At 42.6% G+C, this 20,605-nt stretch overlaps 1 protein-coding gene across 1 annotated transcript in view; it reads right to left on the bottom strand.

Moving 5' to 3' along the window:
* Positions 1–20,605, bottom strand: part of CNTNAP5 (contactin associated protein family member 5) — a gene marked incomplete at both ends in the record, with an annotated part of 292,999 nt that overhangs the window by 74,227 nt on the left and 198,167 nt on the right. Inside the window, one exon of the mRNA XM_082484629.1 lies at positions 12,629–12,829. Within this exon, the coding sequence (XP_082340755.1) occupies positions 12,629–12,829 (201 nt within the window). The remainder of the gene's footprint in view (positions 1–12,628; positions 12,830–20,605) is intronic.

Below are 20,605 nucleotides of genomic sequence, written 5' to 3'. Positions count from 1 at the left end.
ACACACCAAAATATTTTCATCTGGATAAAGTCTGAGAGCTTGAAATAATGGTGACAATGGGTGATAAACAAATGCTAATGTACAGAAAGCCTTTAGCAAAATGAAAAGTGTCACGAACACTAACTTGTCTTGCACCACGCCTGACAATGATGCAGCTATCCCAAGAAGTTAACTACAGTCAACCTTCACTCTTCTTTTCCTCCTAACCTATCTGCACATAACTACATAAATATGCAAACACGTACTTTCCCCAAAAGAGAACAGTCTCTATATATCAATAGATAATTTTATGGATTGTACCGACCATTTGAATCAGCAGCTAAATGAAAACTTAGTATTGAAAATAAACATACCATGTAATTGATGTTACTTTTTCTACAGAACCACTTTTCAGATCTCTACTCATCACATCATAAGCTTGGATTCATCAGTAAAACAAACCTGTCAGACCTGAATTAGGTTCAGTAATACAAAATTGAGAAAAAGAACAGCCAGGAATCATTATCATCTTTTCTTTCCTATCAACAAGTACACTACCAACATTTTGATCGCATTGAATGAGACAGCCTGAACAAAAAGAATAGAAAATGGCTACTGATTGCAGACTAAGCTACCAGGAGCACTTTTCACGTGCTAGTATTGTTAATATATTGGAATCACTACATGTTGTAAATTAGACATGTCATTTTAAGCTTTTTTGGCAAACCAAGAATACAGGGGAAGGGGGACATGGAACTAAGCATCCCGGACAAAGAAACAGGCAGCACATGAAGCCGAGAGGCACTGATTTGATAGAAATCTAGCACAGCAGCACGTGTCCAAAGATCTCTGAAAGACTGATGGGTACTGATGAAGTTCAGTTGAGTTTAGGATGTACATTTGGTTTAAGTTTTTGTTCCTATGCTGAGGAGGAGACAGACATTTGTGTATCTGGCATTGTGAGAAAATATGTGCATCTGCATTTCATTTTAGCTCAAATTAGGATTTTCTCTGAGCACTAGGACACTTGGAGTCAGCAGAAACAGTATAGTACTCTCTAACGCCTATTGATTCTAGTGGGCTTTTGATATTAATCTCAACCTGGTTTCCTAGAGAAATGAGACATTGAAACATGCTATGTGAATGTTTATGTGTCTGTTTTTCAAATAACGCATGAACCCACTGGCCAATTTCAAGTACATTTAAATGAAAAATATGTTCCTACAGGTTTCATGTACTGCCTAAGCAGAAAACAGAGAGATCCTCCTAGTAGCCAGCCTAAGAAGAGGTCGCAATGCATTTTCAATCACCGGTAGATATCACCAATCACCAATCCATACAGAAACTCAACACTAATGCACAAAACCATAGGAAAAATAAACATCATTTATTACTCCACCGTTCATTGAACCATTGTTTTAGTAAAAATAAACAAAGAAACAATGTTCTAAACTTCCAAAAAACCAGCAGCCCAGATACAACAACCAAAAGCGCAGAGTTGGGACATGATGCTGTTCACTAGGCAGAAGCATGAGAATGTACAATGTTTAATCATTTTGATCAGTTCCTGTTTAGAAAGATATCTCAAGTAAGTTCGAAGTATCACCTTCAGTTGCATATCCCTCTGCCTGGAAGAACTTGGGCATCTGCCTTGGGCTGAAGACATAACCTTAAGACAGCTACATTAAGACTACATGGATCCCATCCTAGAAGTACAGGCCTGCTTCCAATAGCTCTAATACGGGTCACTGCCAAAACCAAAGGGAGTCCCTTCTCTCCCTTTACAAAGGAAGAACAAATCCTTATCTTACGACTACACCATATACTGCAATCACAGATATGACCAGGCAACAGGTAGAATAGTCGCAATGGTCTTTGTCTAATTAGTGTGGGTAAGGACAGCCTTCTATCAATGGTGGGATGAATTCTAGCATTGAATCATCACTACCGGAGACGCACTCTGAAGGTTAGATTATGCTGAAGCCCTGCCTGCTGCATCTGTCTGTGTTTGGACCCATGCCTTGATTCAAGCCATCAGGGCTAAGCTAACATTTTCTGAATGCACTACATTCATTCTCAGGCGAGTTTATCTTTCCTTAAAACATCTATGAACAAGAAAGATAGGGCTGTCCATATGGCATCCACGTGTCTAATAAACAAAGTAGTCTTGGAGGTCTCGCATCTCTCCCTCTACAATCAACCACTGCAGCAAAGCAAAATCTAAACGCTGCCTGGGAGATGAAGAGAAAGAAACTTGAATTCTTAAGAGATGCTTGAGACCAGTAATACTATTCCTGGGCTACAGTGAAGAATCACAGCGTTCTCTCCTTATCTGGCTGAATATAACGAACATCCCATTATACCCCACCTGAATATACCATTACCTCCCTTGTAATTTGGTAGGTCCATAACAATTCACAGAATCCAGCCTTCCTTGCTGAATCAACGCAACGGTGTTAATCAGCTCACTAGAAAAAGCAAATGTACCTCTAAGGGATGACATGTTCATCTTTCCACTACTAGCACAAGGGCAAGGCACAATAGGTACCTATATAAATGTTACACTTGGGGCACAAGATTTCAGAGGTGTTCATCTGGAGGAAATACTCTTTTTACGGTTCTTTTTTGTGGCCGGACAAACTTGGCCATTGGTTTTAGGGTGGCACTTTCAAATAAATCTAATGGCCCATATCAGTTTGAGGCAAAATTGTCATCAGTAGCAGCCTGATGCCTCAATTTTCTTCTCTGTTAAACGAGGTAGGAAAACTACCTTTAGAGGAGGACTGCATAGATTAATTGGTTAACCTTTCTAAATGCTAATGTTGGAAAAAAAAAAAAAAAGTTTTCTTCTGGGACCTTTGAATTCTGCTCTTGAGAGCAAAGGAAGAAGGTTCTTAATGTTGCTTTGAGTCCTGGACAGCTCAGGCAGGAACACACCCCTTGGCTAAACCAGTCCCCATTAAAGCTGGAGCCTTCCTCCTATCAAAGGGGCTTGGAACAAATTCAGGCTCAAAAGCTTTTTCATTTTTATTCTCAATTTTTCTGGCCCAGCAGATATGAGAAAAGCTTCTCTAAAGAAAGTTTTAAAAGGGTTGTTTTCTTTCAGGTCACAACATCTTTCTAGCTACTTGTCAAGCCTCAGTCAGATTTGATCCTCCCCAAATCAATCTGGGTTGGGGGGAGGTAAATAATTCTCAATTGCTTTTAGATGCTTCTTGGGAGGGGAAGAAGTACACAACTTTTTTCCCCAAAGGTCTGAAGATGTTTTCACCAAGCATGCTTGCTTACCCTCTATATTTTGTGGGTTTTTTTTGTTGTTTTTTGGTTTTTTTTTTTTTTTTTTTTTACAAAAGAGAGTAACAGACACTTAGAAAAGCTACTTTTATGCTCCCCTTAACATCAGATAGTTCACATAAGCAAAACACTGAACTAAATACTCTTAGGGAGAGCTCCTGTTCTGTTGCTGTTTGAACACCAAGCACAAAGTAATCTGAAAATACAGCCTTCAGCTCATCCTCATTGTTTCTTTTGCCCTGTCTCTACCTTCACACTTTCAAAAACAGAAAATACATTTCCCACAGGCTATCTTCACACTGTAAAAGGGGTAAAAACCCTGAATTTAAGGTTTACAAGCAATGAATCTGAGTCTAACCCAATCGATACAGAGTAAAAACTTGACTCCTTTTTCCATAGGCTTACATTTTCTTTGCTCCCAATTATACTATACAATTAAATTATGCCGTTGGCCATTTTGTGTATAGCCTCTTAACACCTCTCTTCCTGGATAGGTCAGGCCAATTAACGCAAAATCAAAGCAAATGGACTCTGTCCCATTCACCTACTCCATCCCATCTGATTTTCAGCAAGTGCCTTGCACATACTTTTTCCCCCAGATCTAAAATTGGAGTCAAATGAACCCCAAACACACACAAAACTGAGAGATTACAGCCCCAAATGCTTTGCTATCCTCAAAGATAATGTGAATAGAAATGTAAATTACTATTGCTTTACTCATGTGGCATCTTGGTAGAAGAGGACAGCTGAGAACTGTTCCACTGTTATGATTTACCTCTTCTATTCTCCAGAATTGGAAAACATCACTCTCCGCACTTGTTCAAATTTGATGGAGAAATTAGTTGAACATCAGTAAGACAGTTTGAGTCTAACGGAGCCCAGGATGCTCAAAGTAGGACAGCCAAATGAAGCAGACAAATGGAAGTGTGATGAGAACACGCTCCCCGCTGTGGCTCTAATGAGGGAGAAGGCACACTTTCCCGCTCAGGCAGCAGTACTGCTCGCTTTCTTGAAAGGTGGACAGGTTGCTGTCATAAGTAATGACCCATTAATACAACAAGCCATGGATTAGCTGTTTGTTTCTAATTGTCATTATTTATTTATTGTTAACAATATGCTGAGTCCTGTAAATTAAAAAAGGATTATCACTGCTCTTGATTAAGGGAATGCTGGCTGGGGTAGCCTGAAGAAACGTGTAATTCTTCACTTCTTCGAATTGTGTGTATGAACAGTTTATACGACTGGGTCTCTCAAATCAGAGGTATCATTAGGACATGTTTGGGTCTGGTACACACGTGTGTCTCAAAACTATCCATTTCCAAACTCTTATTTGGATTGCAGAATTACCTGAACTCAAGGTTTCTTCATTACTGAGCTATAAACACTTATACCATCCCACAGGTTTCACAGGTTAAGCAAAAGATATCATCAACTTTTCTCCAAACCAGAGGTTCTTTGGGAACAAAAGTCCCAACCCAATGGATTAACTAAGGTTAAGCAAACATCCTGCAGCATCACTTCACAGCACTGACTTCCTTACAGCACCACCAATAACAGTTCACGCAATGACTTCCAGGCTCAATCTGTTGTCTGGGTTTACATGTCATTTACCTGTCCTGTGTATCTTCATTAATACCCCTGGTACGAGCTTCCTGGATATTGAAAGAAGTACTTTGCATGTCCGTAAAACACAGTAGATCTATTCAGTTTGGACTGACAAATTTGGTTTCTAGGTAAACTGCAAAAGGTCTCTTAAAAAAAAATAAAATACAAGTGTAATTTCAGAGTTGCTCCTTAGACTTCCCCCACTCCCCCCCCCAAAAAAACCCAAACATTCAAGGGAGGAAAAAAACCCACAATAGAAAAACAAACAAACAACAGAAATACCCAGTGACAGCATAAGTATGAAGGACACGTTCCACAGAAGCAAACAGGAGTTACCCATACAAGTTCCTTCCTCACTACTCTATCAGTCCCCACCCCGAGAAGTGCTTTTAAATTCACCTGACATATTGTGTCTAAAGCAAACACAGATAATGGTGATCCACTGTTCACTGCAGTAGTCCCAAGGGACTCATACCCTTCCAGCATCACTCCAGCATGCATCAGGTAGCAGTAAGCCTGTCCTCTCCTGCAGTGAGGCGCAAGGAGGGAGCGTGCTTTTCTCCCATGGGGTTAGAAGCCACTCAGTGCATGACTGAGCAAGGACTTCTTCCCATGTCTTTCTCATCGCTTCACCTCTTGGCTGCACTGCCACCTCAGAGCAGCACAACGGGACTAGAGGAGAAGAATGCAAGCAGCTGCCATACCTTCCTTAGCAGCTATGGCACACTTTACCTCACCACCAGTCAGGAAGAATCGTATATGGGAAGGGAAGTAAAGGGTCAGAAATTGGGATAATGATATTTCCATTACTCACAGGTGCGTGCATGCTAGCTGCCAGGTTACCTCCCCCACGCAGCAGGTTTTTTTATTCTGCTTAGACCACCTGCATTTAAATCAGCTGCACGCTATTAACAATGCAGCATCTTTAAAAATAGCCTCTAAATCTCTCCCTACAAATAAGGGGGCATGTTGTACCACTATGGCGAACTCCGTTCAAAAGTCTCGAAACATAGCACAAGTTATTTAAAATTGTGCTTGTGAGAAGCTGTCAGCACTGCCACTTTGGAAGGGAGAGACAAGGTATGGTGGTGGAAAGACAGATGGCAAGTCAATCATTCTCAAGAAGGGGATCTTAATTAGGCAAGAATAATTGCAACATACAATCTACACCTGCCACCTATCCACCACTCCCTTTAATATGAACCACTTTGAGGGCAGACTGCCCTGTTCTATGTTATATTGTGCAGTGACAAATAGCCTCCTAGTAATGCAGTAACAATTTAAAGTGCCTGGAATGATAAAATGGAAATTATATTTGAAAGGCATAAAATAATAGTGAGTAAAATCCTAAAGGTAAATGACCGCTTGTTATGGGTCATTTTATATCACCTTATGGTACATCTGTATAAAAATCTTTATCAGAACTCAGGTTTCACGCTCCTTTCTCCATAAAGATTTGTACTGCTCTAAAAAGTGGTGTCCCCATTACATGAAACCTTGGTGCAAACCACGCCTTGAACACTGTGGGTCAATTCTGGTGAAAAAAAAAAAAATACTAGAGCTAGTGAAAGTCTAAGAAAGGCAACTAAAAGGACTACAAAGCCACTGGGTGAGTGCAGAACTGTGATTCACTGCATCCTGCAATACCAGAACTCAGTGCACTGGGTAAAAAATTAGCTTAAAACACATTTTAAAAAAAGTAGTTATGTCCCCAGGCAGTAGGGAACTCCTGGAACCTGCTTTCCTAGGAGGCTGCAGAGACAGACAACATAATAAAGTTCAAAAAGTGATTAGATAAATTTATGAACACCAGATCCATACTGGATACTAAAAGGGATTGGCAATGGCATAAAGTCTAATGGCCTTAATAGAGCAACTGTGGGTGATGGGAACATATTGGGGGATGTACTGAAGACATCCAGACTTGTGTAGTCACCCTAAGCTGCATCTCTCCAGCAGCCACCATTGGAGGCAGGTCATTCTTAGCATCTTATGCCCTGACAGCACTGGAGACCTCATCTGGAACTAAAGAGGGGGTCTGCACACATGAAGAGCTCTAGCAACACACAGGGCATAGATAAAACACCGCTCAACTGTTTCAGCAGCAGAATTAAGTCTAAAGTCTAAACTCCGATATTAGGACACACTCCCTGCTGTGAGGTAGCGCTACATCTTTTCCTCCGGTAATAGTGGTACAAAGTGCAAATGCAGTGGTTCACTGGTGAGGGCAAACGGCTGTCTGACGTAAGGGGTGGCACGTGGTTCAGCTCAGCACCGAGATACAGGTCTAGCTGGGAGGCAGAGGGCAGAAGAGGAGGTGGAAACCTGGGTGCACGTCATATAATACTGGGGCTTGACAGTTCTTAAGAGGGACAGGCAGAAAGTTCAGGGAAGAGGTGTGTAGTTTAGGACGGATGTTTGAAATCAAAGCTTGACATGACATGGGGTGGGAATGCTACTGGAAAGAGAAAAATAAGGAAGAAGGCAGGAAGAAAACACCACCTAAAGGCATTCCTATTTCTTTGAGTTTTGCTCTAGGACTGATCTTTTCTCAGTCCCTGCCTACACAAACGTGTTATGAACTTGACAGACTGTCAGCCAAGTATTGTAAAGCAAGCTATCCTGCCACTGATACAGCTGTCACTGTGTTAAGTCCTTGATATGGCGGATGTGAGGCAGCTTCCCAAATGTTAAGCTTTTGAGTACACCCACTGCTTCTAGAAAACTCAGCTCATTCAGTCAGAGCTGAGGGTTTGTTTAGTCATTACAGTGTTTTCATATCTTCAAACATCTTGTATGTCAACAGTTTAATTAAACGTGCACGCGCATACATGCACCTATCCTTGTACGCATACCCTTCTTCTAGGTATTACCTGAGATGCTCCACAAAGAAAGGAAATCAGGGACACAGGGGTCTAAACTTATTTTCAGATTCCCAGAATACGGATGGCACATTTAGAGGTAGCCAAAGTTTCCTGCCCACACACCCCCTCTCCCGCTAGCTTGTCTCGGTCCTCATCAGATGGTCTGTGCTTCTGGGGATGAGGCAGTGGTAAAGTCTGCAATCTTTTACTAGGAGCGTGGACGACTTTCCTAATTAATGCCCACTGTCAGATTCTTGCCAGCTATGTGGGTGTCTCTCCAACAGGCATGGAGAATCCACAAGAGACTTGCAATTACTGTTCATAAATTATAAGTTTCATTTGCCAGCCTCATAAGAAAGCCAGCTATTCCTTTGATGAACAGACATCTATTCTGATGTTCACCAACCTTCTGAAAAGCTATCTGATGGCAGAGATTTACAAAAATGCAGTTCAGGGCAATTTAATTTTAGTTGTAAAAGACATGCTTGCAGCTAAGCTGTAGTATGACAGTGAGAACTGATAAGGCTGTTCCAGACAGCAGGAGGTGGAGATGAGTAAACTCCTTTGCCAACTGCCAGATTGCATGTCTGACACATTGCAGATGTAAATCCAAGTAACTCAATGGGGAGACTGTGCTGAATAACACCCGCTGAGGATGTGTCTATGTCTTCAGGGCAAGAGGTAGTAGGAAAAGAAGAAAAATTCCTTGATATAAACTGGAACAATTTTATGTGAGCCAGGAGCCTCCCTTGGTTTCTCTCTGAGGCAGCCCAGGGTGCCATACTTGTCCCTTTGCCCAGGCACATGATTCTTTAATTTTCTTTTTTGTTCCCCCACGTCAAAGTTGTGAAAGCCAAAGTTGCTATGTAAAAACACGCATCTTTGCTGGAGAGTAACATTACGAATGCAAAAGGAAAGAGAAACCTTTTTATTGCTTCTCTGTGAAACATGACAGTGTTTAGATCCTGAAGAAAAGGATCTGGGGTTTTGGTGCTACCAGCTGAGATATCCTAATCACGCATTCCATCTTCTCAGACAAAAAATAAAGAACAAAACCCCAAACTAGAGGAAGCTCAGGAATGGATTAGATTCCTTGCAGGAAGGGGAAATTTCATAGCTCTGTCAAGATCAGATATACCTCTGGGAGATGCCCTTCCATCAAGCGTTCACTGCTGGGCTCAGTACAGAGGTATTAATGAGTAGTGATATTCAGCAGGTTGGATTAGGTCATGGAATGATTCCTGCTGGCTTACGAATGCAGCATTGTCATCAATCCATGTGCATTTGTATACTGACTTCTGAAGTGTGGTTCATTAACCACAATTACACATTAAGATACCCTTGCAACACAGAGAGTATGCTTCAGGCATCCAAAAGCCTAGGCCAAATCAAGAAACAAAAGTTTTGATTTTTGTTCTGTTGCTCTGACCCCAAATCAAACTCCCTCCAATCACTTCTGGGCATAAATAACACAGGTGAGAACCTTCTGAAGTGAGTCTACAAAAATGCCCTAGGGAATTGCACTTGTATCTCATCTGCAAATTTGGAAATTCTTTAAATCTTAGGACTCTTCAAGACACCTATAGTGTTCAGGACCACTAGCTCTCTAGGCGCGTCTATAATACAGCAGCAGTTCACCTCAAAATGGATATCAATAGGGCTATTTAAGGCTTTGGGGGGGGGGGGGGCACAAATGTCTTTCTACTATTTAAAAACACTTAATACCCAGCTAAGAACAAATTTTTATTCATATCTTGTCATTCCAAAAACTCAAATGATTTATTTTTGAGCATGTTCCACATCTCACCAAACTTACAGCCTTAGGCTATTGAGAATGTTCAGGATGAAAAATTGAAAGTGTAATTAAAAAGCATAGAATAGGAGGAAAAAAGAGAGAGGAAAAAATGGTGGTGTCTACCACATGCACAGCACTGGATTATAACTTTTTCTGATTTATCAGCTGGAGCTGTACTAAAGAGTTATGAGTCATACAATTCTTGTGTGGTCAACTGTCAGGACCACAGTGGCACTGCAGCAGCTGCAAGAGCACAAGCCAGGCTGCTGGACACCATCCCTGCATCGTTTCCCTTGAGGAGTCAGAGTCACAACTTCGGTCCTGGACAAGTAGAGAAGGAGCTGCCTCTCAAGAACCAACTTAGCTGGTCTGCCGGTTGGTAGGCAGCTTTAGCCCTGCAGCAGGATACAAGGCAAATCGTGCCTGATAAAGCTGATGGCCTTCTATGACGGCGTTACAGTGTGGGTGGATAAGGGAAGAGCAACAGATGTCATCTACCTGGACTTGTGCAAAGCATTTGACACCGTTCTGCATGACATCCTTGTCTCTAAATTGGAGAGACATGGATTTGACCAGTGGACCACTCGATGGATAAGGAACTGGCTGGATGATCGCACTCAAAGAGCTGCGGTCAACAAATCCATGTCCAAGTGGCGATCAGTGACAAGTGGTGCTCCTCAAGGGTCAGTACTGGGACCGGTACTATCTAACATCTTTGTTGGTGACATGGATGTTGGAATGGAGTGCACCCCCAGCCAGTTTGCTGAAGACACCAAGCTGTGTGGAGCAGAAGACATGCTGGAGGAAAGGGATGGTATCCAGAAGGACCTGGACAGGCTTGAGAAGTGGGCCTGGGCCAACCTCATGAAGTTCAACAAGGCCAAGTGCAAGGTCCTACACCTGGGCCAGGGCAATCCCATGCATAAATACAGGTTGGGCAGAGAATGGATTGAGAACAACCCTTTGGAGAAGCGCTTGGGGGTGTTGGTTGATGAGAAACTCGACATGAGCCAGCAATGTGCACTCGCAGGCGAAGGCCAACCATGCCCTGGGCCGCATCAAAAGAAGTGTGGCCAGCAGGTCAAGGGAGATGATTCTGTCCCTCTGCTCAGCTCTCATGAGACCCCACCTGGAGTACTGCATCTGGCTCTGAAGCCCTCAACATAAGAAGGACACGGATCTGTTGGAGCAGATCCAGAGGAGTGCCATGAAGATGATCAGAGGATTAGAGCACCTCTCCTAGGAAAACAGGCTGAGAGAGTTGAGGTTATTCATCCTGGAGAAGAGACGACTCCAGGGAGACCTTATAGCGGCCTTCCAGTATCTGAAGGGGGCCTACAAGAAGGCTGGAGAGGGACTTTTTACAAGGGCATGTAGTGATAGGATGAGAGGTAGTGGCTTCAAACTGGAAGAGGGGAGATTTAGAATAGACATTAGGAAAAAAAATTTCACTCTGAGGGTGGTGAGGCACTGGAACAAATTGCCCAGGGAAGTTGTGGAGACCCCATCCCTGGAATTGTTCAAGACCAGGGTGGATGGGGCTTTGAGCAACGTGGTCTAGTGGGAGGTGTCCCTGCCCATGGCAGGTGGGTTGGAACTAGATGATCTTCAAGGTCCCTTCCAACACTAACCACTCTATGATTCTACAACTGTATGATTATCACTACTTTTTTTTTTTTTTTTAAATGAGAAATGGTTTCAGCTCCTTAAGAGGTGTCTCTGGCTTTATAGAGGCACCACATACAAAAGTTACCTTAAAATGCACTCATAGTGTACCTATCTGTACGTGCATGACCAAGTACCTCACAGAAATGTGTAAAAGTAAACACGTGCAGACCTGCTCTAATATTGTGGACTCCATCCTTAAAAAATCATTTCGGAAATAATCACTGTGTGATTATAACTTTATAACATGTCAAGAGTGGTGTGGGAAACAGAAGCCAGCAACACAAATTATTTGTAAGACGTTAGCTCCCCCTCTTTATCAGCAATTATGCCTGCATTTTGTTTTCCCTGTCTGCTCTACCCTGGGTGCTGATATTAAGATTTCATTCTTTAAAAAATGATTAGCAATGCAAGCAGTTGTTGGCTGGTAAATTCTGATGATAACAAAAGACATAATTCACAGGTTTTAAAAATAAACTGGCTGTAAGGCATCTGATTACTGGATCCATAAACATTCAGTGTTATAGTAACTTTGCTGGAACCAGGCGGGTTTTTGATACATCTCATTAGGCAATGTATTTTAAACACAATAGGAACTCCCATTGCAAGCTCCCCTTAAGGCTTTCCGTGGGATTTCTTCTAACCTACTAACAAATTTAAGAGTTGCTAATAATCAAAGAATCACCAGGACCATACAGACATTACAAGTAACCAGATGAGCCTTTGAAGACATTCAGAAGCCTGCCCTTAATGGCACTCATCTCTCTGGCTAAGCAAATGTAAAATCCCGACCCCAAGATGGGGTGTAGTGGAAGGCATCCATCCCGAGTAGCCACTGGAGATTTGCTACTGCAGAGACACAAACTGATCAGACCCTCTGCTTTCTTGTTGCTGTTAATTAAATCAGGGAAAAAAACCTTATTACTTCTATCACAAGGGGAAAATTACTTTTGCCCCAGAAACAGTACTACCAAGCACCTTAAACATCATATTCAGGGCTGTGGGACTCACAAGAGGGTACACCCCTCCTCTCCAGAAACATGGTAAGAGTCTGGAGAAATCTGGATTCTTTCTATCTTTAATGTACAGCTAAAAAAAAAAAAAAAAAAAGAATAAACACTTCCATTTATGATGAGCTAAATACAGATTTTGCGGTTTCTGAGTAGTACTTTTCATTGGAGAAGCTTTCAGAGCTTTTGCACGCATGAACTTACAGAGTGGAAACTCCTCTGCAGAGCTCTGACCCTTTTGCATCAGAGGACAGGCACCGCACAGTGGTATCCCAGAAGGTAAAAGGCTTTTCACTCTATTCTGCATTGCTACTATTTGTTTTGGGTTTTTTATTCTCCTCAGTCGCGGTGTGGCCTGTATCTGCTGGGTAATCAATAAGAGTTAACAAGGAAAGATTTGGGATCACGGCACTTACTCGGCGTGTTCAGGAGACGTGACTTTTTGCAGTGGTAGGCTGCCTCCTGCTCGCAGTACTCTGCGCTGTTTATCATAGCTTCCAGCTGCTCTGCACTGCTGTTGTAGTTAAAGGACACGGTGTACGGCTTCTCCGGATCAGCTCCTTGGACTCTGGTTAGCCCCGTGTTGTTGTGCTGCACCGCAGTCCAGATCTTATCTTCTGTTAAATGGAAAAGGATTGAATGGGAAGTTAACGGCAAAAAACTTGCAGCAAGCAAGGAACAAAAAAACAATTGAAATCTAACGCTTTACTGCATTGGCGAGAGGATCAGCAGGACCCCGGGCTCCGAAATGGTCACGCTGTGAGGAAGACCTGTTAGAGGTCAGCGTAGCCCACAGAGCTGTTTCTCCCTGAACCAGCTCGAGCAAACACTACAGAGCCTGCTCAGCAAGAGAGAAACTACGAGCTTCCTGGGAACACCGGGAGATTTTCAGCATCTTCTACTGCCAGGTATATGAAGAAAATTAGATACGTTTCGGCTGCCTTTGGCCCTCAGAGAAAAGCCATAATAATATGGCTCATGGTGGTTACGTTCATATTTTGCAAACGCAGCTGTACCTGAGAGCCCGGCCCACCGCTTATAACAGCAAATGGTAGCGGAGACCTGCGGCCGATGAGCTCGCACAAACTCGCCACAAACAGAAACCACAAACCCTTGGCCAGAAAGCTACAACTGAGAGTATGTTCCTACCGCCCAGCTGGAAGCCAAATCACTTATTTTACTCAGTTCTCAGATTTTTCTACATGCAAGTTGAGTGAAGCCCTGCTTGGATGACGGTACAGAACAACGTACGACTTGGCATCTGTAGTTAACTGTCAACGTTGATGCTTTTCGTTGCTGGGGAGCCCATTCTCATCTCCTTCATTGCATTTACTGGCAGAGAAAGGGATTTCACAGGTGACAGAAAGCAGAATCTAGGCTTAAGCACAACCTGCACCGTCGCAACCCAGCTTATGACCAGCGTTGGCATTGGCACGATAAAGAGAACATCGCAATTAGAAGCAATTAGCTTAGCAGGGAGGCTGTTTCCCTGCTGGTGCTGGTGAGAACCAGAAGGGCCAAGATAACAGGGACAGCCTGGGTGGCCAATCTGATGAGCTGAGTCAGAGTAAAAGGCAAACTCTTAAATGAGGATTCCCAGGACTGAGCCTGCACGTGCTCCACGATGTTACTAAGAGTCACATCCAGTAAATTCCCTCTTTATCAAAGACCCTGCTTGTCCAGGGAGGATACAAGATACTGATAGGGCAAAAATTTAAGGAAGTAGATTTTAATCATTTGATAAGAGGAAGATTTCAATCTCACTTGCAGAAACCTGCGCACAGTTATAGAGGAAGAGGCAAGATCTAGACAAGAGATTTATATTTTGTTATTCATGCTTCAACAGGGAAACCCTGGGTAACGCAGAACCAGATCTTTTCTAAACTGATCTTAAAAACTGTGCATTTAAGTATTCAGATGGCTTTATCAGATTACTTGGAGAGCGTGAGCTTTCCAGTTACTCCCCAATACACCGGCATGATGAGCCCAGTAGCTTTGTGGCCACTGCAATGCATTGCATTGCATTGTTTTGATTGAGCTACGAATATCCCACAGATTACTCCAATAGAACTCTAATAGGTGTATAAAAATCCTAAACGGACTATCTGTGCAAAGACACTCAGATGATTTAATAGATTGTCATTATGGAGGCATTCAGATGACAGGCAAGTAACAACAACCATCTGGAGACTATTTAAAGAGGTCTGTTCCAAGACCTGGCTGCAAGTTATGGAGAAATTACTCTTCCGGTAATGTATGGCATTAACTGCAAGGACAGTTTATGCTTAGCAAACCATACATTCACTCACAACACTCTCATCATTTTTGTAATGGTAGACAGAAAGAGTTTGCACGTAGATCTGTAATTCTGTGGTTCTTGTTGAGTTCAGGATGCTGCTTGTGGGTCCTTTGAGTCGGAGCTCAATAAAATACTGCTGCAATGCGTGATACATGAAAGTTAGATTAAAATCGCAAGAAATACTACAAATTTATTGCTTGTAAAACTTGCCCCAGTAGTTGTAATCACAGTCAACACTGCAGCACAATACCCTGCACAGTCCTGCATGATATATTGCTTCCAACACAATATAATTCAATGACTTCATAACACGCATCTTGTATATCTGAAAGTAGTGGTTCTTATCAGCCAGAGTCTCTCTGGTTTTTCTTGTGTTCTCTTAAGGATTGACATGAACAGAGTGGATGTTTCAGAAGCAGTTGAGGGTGAGCTAACTTTCCTCTTACAGAAGCTGGTAGAAGTTTAACCCCTGTCTTCACTGAAAAAAATCTGATAAAAAGACAAACATCGAGTTACTGATACTGTAAGTGAGGTGTAAAACCAAGAGAAGATGAAACGCTGACAAAATGATGAAAGGCTGAGAAAGGCTGGTACTCTTTAGCCTGGAGAAGAGAAGGCTGAGGGGAGACCTTATTATGGTGTACAAGTATCTCAAGGGTGGGCTGAAGGAGGATGGAGCCAGGCTCTTTTCAGTGGTTCCCAGTGACAGGACGAGGGGCAATGGGCACAAGGAAGTTCTGTTCAAATACACGGAAAAACTTCTTTACGGTGAGGGTGACAGAGCACTGGCACAGGCTGCCCAGGGAGGTTGTGGAGTCCCCTTCTCTGGAGATTTTCAAGACGCGCCTGGATGCAGTCCTGAGTAATGTGCTCTGGGCAATCCTGCTTTAGCAGGGGAGTTGGGCTAGATGATCTCTAGAGGTCCCTTCCAACTCTGAAAATTACGTGATTCCGTGAAACGAACTGGATGCTGAAATTCCAGATGGGCAGTCACAAGCTCCTCCCCACTGAGAGCTATTAACGTAATTTGGGGAAATTGCAGCAAACCCAATGCTGATAATTGTGGCTACAGTGCTGCTAAGGAAGTACAACAGCCTAACGCTAGCGTTTCAGAGCGGTTAACACTACTGCTATCCAGGCCGTGTACTTGTTCACCAGGAAAGGTGCTGTGTGGGTACTTGAAAAGCCAAAAGTATCAGGATCTAGTAATTTAGAAGCAATGAGGAATTACTAGGAAAAAAAAATTATAAATCGCATAGCATAAAACAGTCTTCCCAAGAAGTGTTGGAAATGTAATGAATTGACATGTTTGAAATGAGACACTCATTAACAAGTGCGTCAGACAGACAGTCTTTCTCTTATTTCCCTCTGTGATTGTTCATTAATTTTCAATGGTCTTGTTATCATTGCAGCTGCACTCAGCTGTCCCTCTGATGTCTGAACTTTGACATTCAAGAACTGCCTTTCTCCACAGGTTCTTTTAGAAATGAGAAGCTAACTGCAGATAACCCATCCTCTAGTTTGCAAAGGGAAAGGAAAAACAAATCAAGTTCCTTTCTGTACTCAAAATAATTGTGATTTAGCAAGTACATCAGAACAGAGAGTTAAATAAAGTAATGGTGGAAGGGAAGAATTCCGGAGTTACATTTCAGACGTTTCCTAATCTACACAGGCCTGATCTGTTACGCTTATTACTTTTACAGACCAGATCTGTGCTTTGCTGGTCACCACAAAGATTACCTCTGTGCTCCACCTTTGAAGCAAAGGCAACCATCAGTACAGCTTCTCAAAAATAGATACATTCGGCTCACTGATCTAGTGAAATGAAAGTCACAACCACCAGCAAGCACACCTCTGGGATGGCAAAAGCTACTGCCATTCAAAAGTTTGTTTCTTTTCCCTATGCACAGCTGGTGTAGAAAGAGCACAGAGAACCACATCCTCTGCTACCTTTTTCCTTTTTAAACAAAACAAGCAAAAGAAAGCAATGAAAGCGGCTTTAAAAACTTTGCAATAAAGGAAGCCTTCAGATTAGAAGGGTGGCCCAACACACCGCAGATGCAAGACGAAAGAACCGATGACAATAATGTTAGAGGAGGAAAAGGAAGAGGGATGTATTCAACCATCTCAGCCACACTTCATCCCACTGCCCAGGAAAAGAACAAGTACCTCTATTTTAGAAAGAGAGAGGTGAGGTGTAGAGGGGCTAGGTAACGTGCACAAAGTCACACACAACCTGCTAGAAGAATAAAGGATTACATTCACATCACAGTAAAAACCAGAGAAAGTTCCTTCTTTCAAAAGGACACCCCTTGGTTTACATACAGCAAATGAGCCTGAAAATGATTTAAACTTTAGTTTTCTTTGGACAGAGTAGGAGAGCCAACACTGCTCGCAAACGCATCTCAGATGACTGAGGGAGAAGTAACTAAGAGCCGGAGGGCAGTAAAATCTTGAACCCTTCCAAGACAAGAGCAAGACCATGTGCACCTCCTTTTGTAGACCAGAAAACCACATAAAAATAACGCCAACCTTTTTTCTGAAGATCCTCACCATTCAGGTCAACTCTTGGGCTTTATTCAAGCACCATTTTCTCCACCTCAAATCCGACAGCATTTAGAAAAATATCATACTATTTTAACAAATCCACATGCACAAGTTTAGCTAGGGCTGCCCCCAGAATACAGCTGTCTGCCTCCGAATCAGGTCAAGGAATTATACCTTTACAGCTCGATCAGCGTGTACTCTGAAGCCTACTGACACCAAGCTGGGACCTTGCACTTCAGGCGTGCTTCAGGACCTATGGAAGCAATGTAGCTGCAATCTGGCAATGCGCACAGATCACTACAGCTAGGAAGCAGTGCAACAGCTGCGTGCACCTTAGCTCCATCACTTGCACGTGCCTTTGCAGAGGCATTCCTCTGCACAGATTATGCCTCTGGCTTTTGAAAATGGGGCTTCAAATACTGTTCCTATTTTACAATATGAGGATTTTTGGTTTGGTGGTGGTTTTTTGTGTGTTTTTTTTTTATTTTATTTTATTTTTTTTAATCTTTATTCTTTTGGGGTTTGTTTTCATTATATTTTTAGGCAGCGACACTGTAATCATAAATGCAAACCAAGTTGAGCGTCACTGGCTCCTTCTAGCCATTTCAGTATCTGGAAACTTAAACTAGGCAGATAAGGCTCTCTTTTCCTCTATTTCAACAAAGAAGTTATAATTATCTTTTTACATTAGTCCATACTATATGGTTTTCTTCCTATTTACTCAATTTAACGAGCTCTCCCTGCACTTGTGAATTTGCAATGAGAATGAAAAAACTGTTCTCTAGGCAAAGGTCACTGTTTATTTTTACCTTCTATCGTTCCACTTTATTATTTTACTACTTTGTCAGCTTGGTAAAATTTCAAACCACACTCAAGCTGAAAGCCATTCAAAACCCAGTAGGAAAGTGCAGCCACATCTTCTACTGTATAACCTGGAATAGTTAAATGCAGCCTTGAAAAGCAGATTTCCTAAATGCTTGTTAAATTGTTCCATAATTCAAAGGTGACAATACTTTAATTTCAGGGTAATGCTACAGCTTTATGACTTCACAGTTTTATTTAATGGTCCAATTTACTGGGATATTATGCTGCCTGTATTTGGTCCTAGGAGATGCTTTTACAGCATGGGACTGCAATGCATTCAGCACATTTCAGACCCTTATTTTAGCCTCACCCATAGTTCTATCATCTTGCTGGAAGCCTCCAAGTTGCTTTTGACGGCACACAAATTAAATTGCGGGAAATTAGAGCAGCTGGAAAACTGGCTTTCAATGAGTTCTGTATTGTCTAATTCTCATTTTTATTCTTCAACTTGAAATATCTCTGTGGAGCACATTTCACCCATACAAACTGCATCACTCCTTTGTGATTTAGGAGGTTTGTCACAAAACAAGATTATTCAGACTGATTAAATTGCCAACAAGCCAAACATACGGTAAATGCTACACGAGAGAGAAAAATTGCTCTGAGAGCTCATATGATGCATTTGTTTCATAGTGCTCTACACTGAATGCCAAATATTGTCCTGAAATCTGTACCTATAACTATGGGAGTAACGACACAAAAGACACACTCTCCTCCTTGAAGACTGTACGGTTTTAAGCTGCAGTGGCAGTTTAACCCAGCTGCTCTAACATACACCCCTCAAAGAATATGAGAAGACAATTTCTTATCACAAACAGCTTTAATTCACTGACTCCAAGGAGGTGTTTTCTGAGTCTCTGGTGAAACCCACCTTTTTTTTTTTTTCTCTCTACAGTTTGGTGTCATGTTTTGTTTTATGTTTTGTTTTTTTTACCCGCTGGCTGACCCAGCAATATACGCTTTTGCAGCTTGTTTTGTGCTCATCAGCCTCCTCCTAGTTTCTGATTCAGCCACTTCCAGCCAGTGCAGAAGCACCGCAATGCATTTCCATGGAAACATTTCGGGGGGGGGGGGGGTGTCCTGTCTCCCCTAGTCCCGCATGCAGCCCACTCTCCGATAGTACTGGCAGACTACAGCTGGCCGCACGCATTCCTCAGGTATACCCACGCCTGGAACCGCTCTCCATCTGTAAATCCTTCCTGGCAGTCAGTAGCGGGCACCAGGAAGGCACCATGGCTCCGTCCACACAGACGTGCTGCCCCAGCCCTGGCAGAGAGGGAAGAGCTGGTTCCCAACTCTCTTACACCCCTGGCATGAAGTCTGCTCACTCTGAGCCCACGATTCAAGGTGTCTTGTCAGCAGCCTGACCGTGCCAGGCGGCTCTGATGGATGAGAACAAGACACCTCTTCTGCACCCTCGTCCCCTACGTTGTGCTGAAGCCCAGAGATGATAAGCCGTTATGCTGCCAGCTTACTTCTTGATGATCCTCCATTTCCATATTTCCTCTAATACAGGGTATCTATAGCAAGCAGTGAGAAATATTCCTCTCCAAAAATGGAAGAGACGGTCGCTGAATTACTTCTTAGTGCAAAATGGACACTTCTTCACTGTGTTTACACTTGCTGCACATGTGACAACAGCTCAGGCCGCTCTGACTCAGTCTCCTTCATCTAAGGTGAGTTTTGAGAGACTCAGCATAATCGCTTTTCTGGTATTTCATGTGCCGTGTGACGGCTTGGACATCTGCATGAGCCTGGCAGACAAGAAGTGGAGCCCACAAGAGACCTGCTGTTCTTCTGGTGCAGCACCAGGACATCTGCAGGTTCCAACATGGCAGCAGACTCCCGTGTCTGAGGCAAATGGAGCTGCTCCTTGTAACTGAGACAGCTAGAGTGGCTTCTGCGGTGGCTTTTAGAGAGCCACAGCTTACCTCGCTTCTGAGCACCGCAAATGTGGCAGGAGAGTGACAAGTTGCAGTAACCCTTGGTTAAAAGGTGAAGGTTAGAGGAAAATATCTGCTCTTACCTTCTTCTGTACTAAAAATTCCTTGGGGGCCTCCTGCAAGCGCGACAGTGAAGGCGGCCTGCAGGACTTCTGCTGTGATGCTCATCAGAAACACAACAACATCTCTGAAAATGGCAAGGCAGCTGTTGACAGTGCAATGTCCTGCGACTTAATATAAGCTCTAAAGATTTTTCATTTTACAAAGTTCTGGAATACTTAATGAAAATTCAAAACAGAAATGTATAGATTGTCAGAACCACAAGACAAAGGTCTTTGGCACAAGGTGCCAAAAGACCTGTAGTGTTCGAGGGGATAAACTATAAATCTTTAAGGGCTATCTTGAATCTAAACAGTAGTAAATTTGTTAAGGATTGCCATTCGTTGTTTTCTTCAGTGATAAAGTCAATCACAATTACAGACAGTAAGATGCAAGATACGCTCATTAAAAAAAAAAAAAAAAAAAAGACAGAACAAAAAAAAACAATAAAGGCACTCCAAAAACTTCCCTAAGAAGTTCAGAGATGTAAAATCTTATCCAGCTCATTCTGAGAATCTCGGGGAGTTTCACCACTGAAGTTCTTGTCCCACAATTACGTAGTTGCAGGTAATATAACCAGAATTAAGGGTGTGACCTCCTCCTCTTCACTGTTATTGCCTCAGCGTAACCAGTGCGAGAGT

This window comes from Vanellus vanellus (assembly GCF_965231255.1).
Source record: "Vanellus vanellus genome assembly, chromosome: 5".
Taxonomy (NCBI): domain Eukaryota; kingdom Metazoa; phylum Chordata; class Aves; order Charadriiformes; family Charadriidae; genus Vanellus; species Vanellus vanellus.
This window is presented reverse-complemented; position numbering and strand designations above follow the sequence as displayed.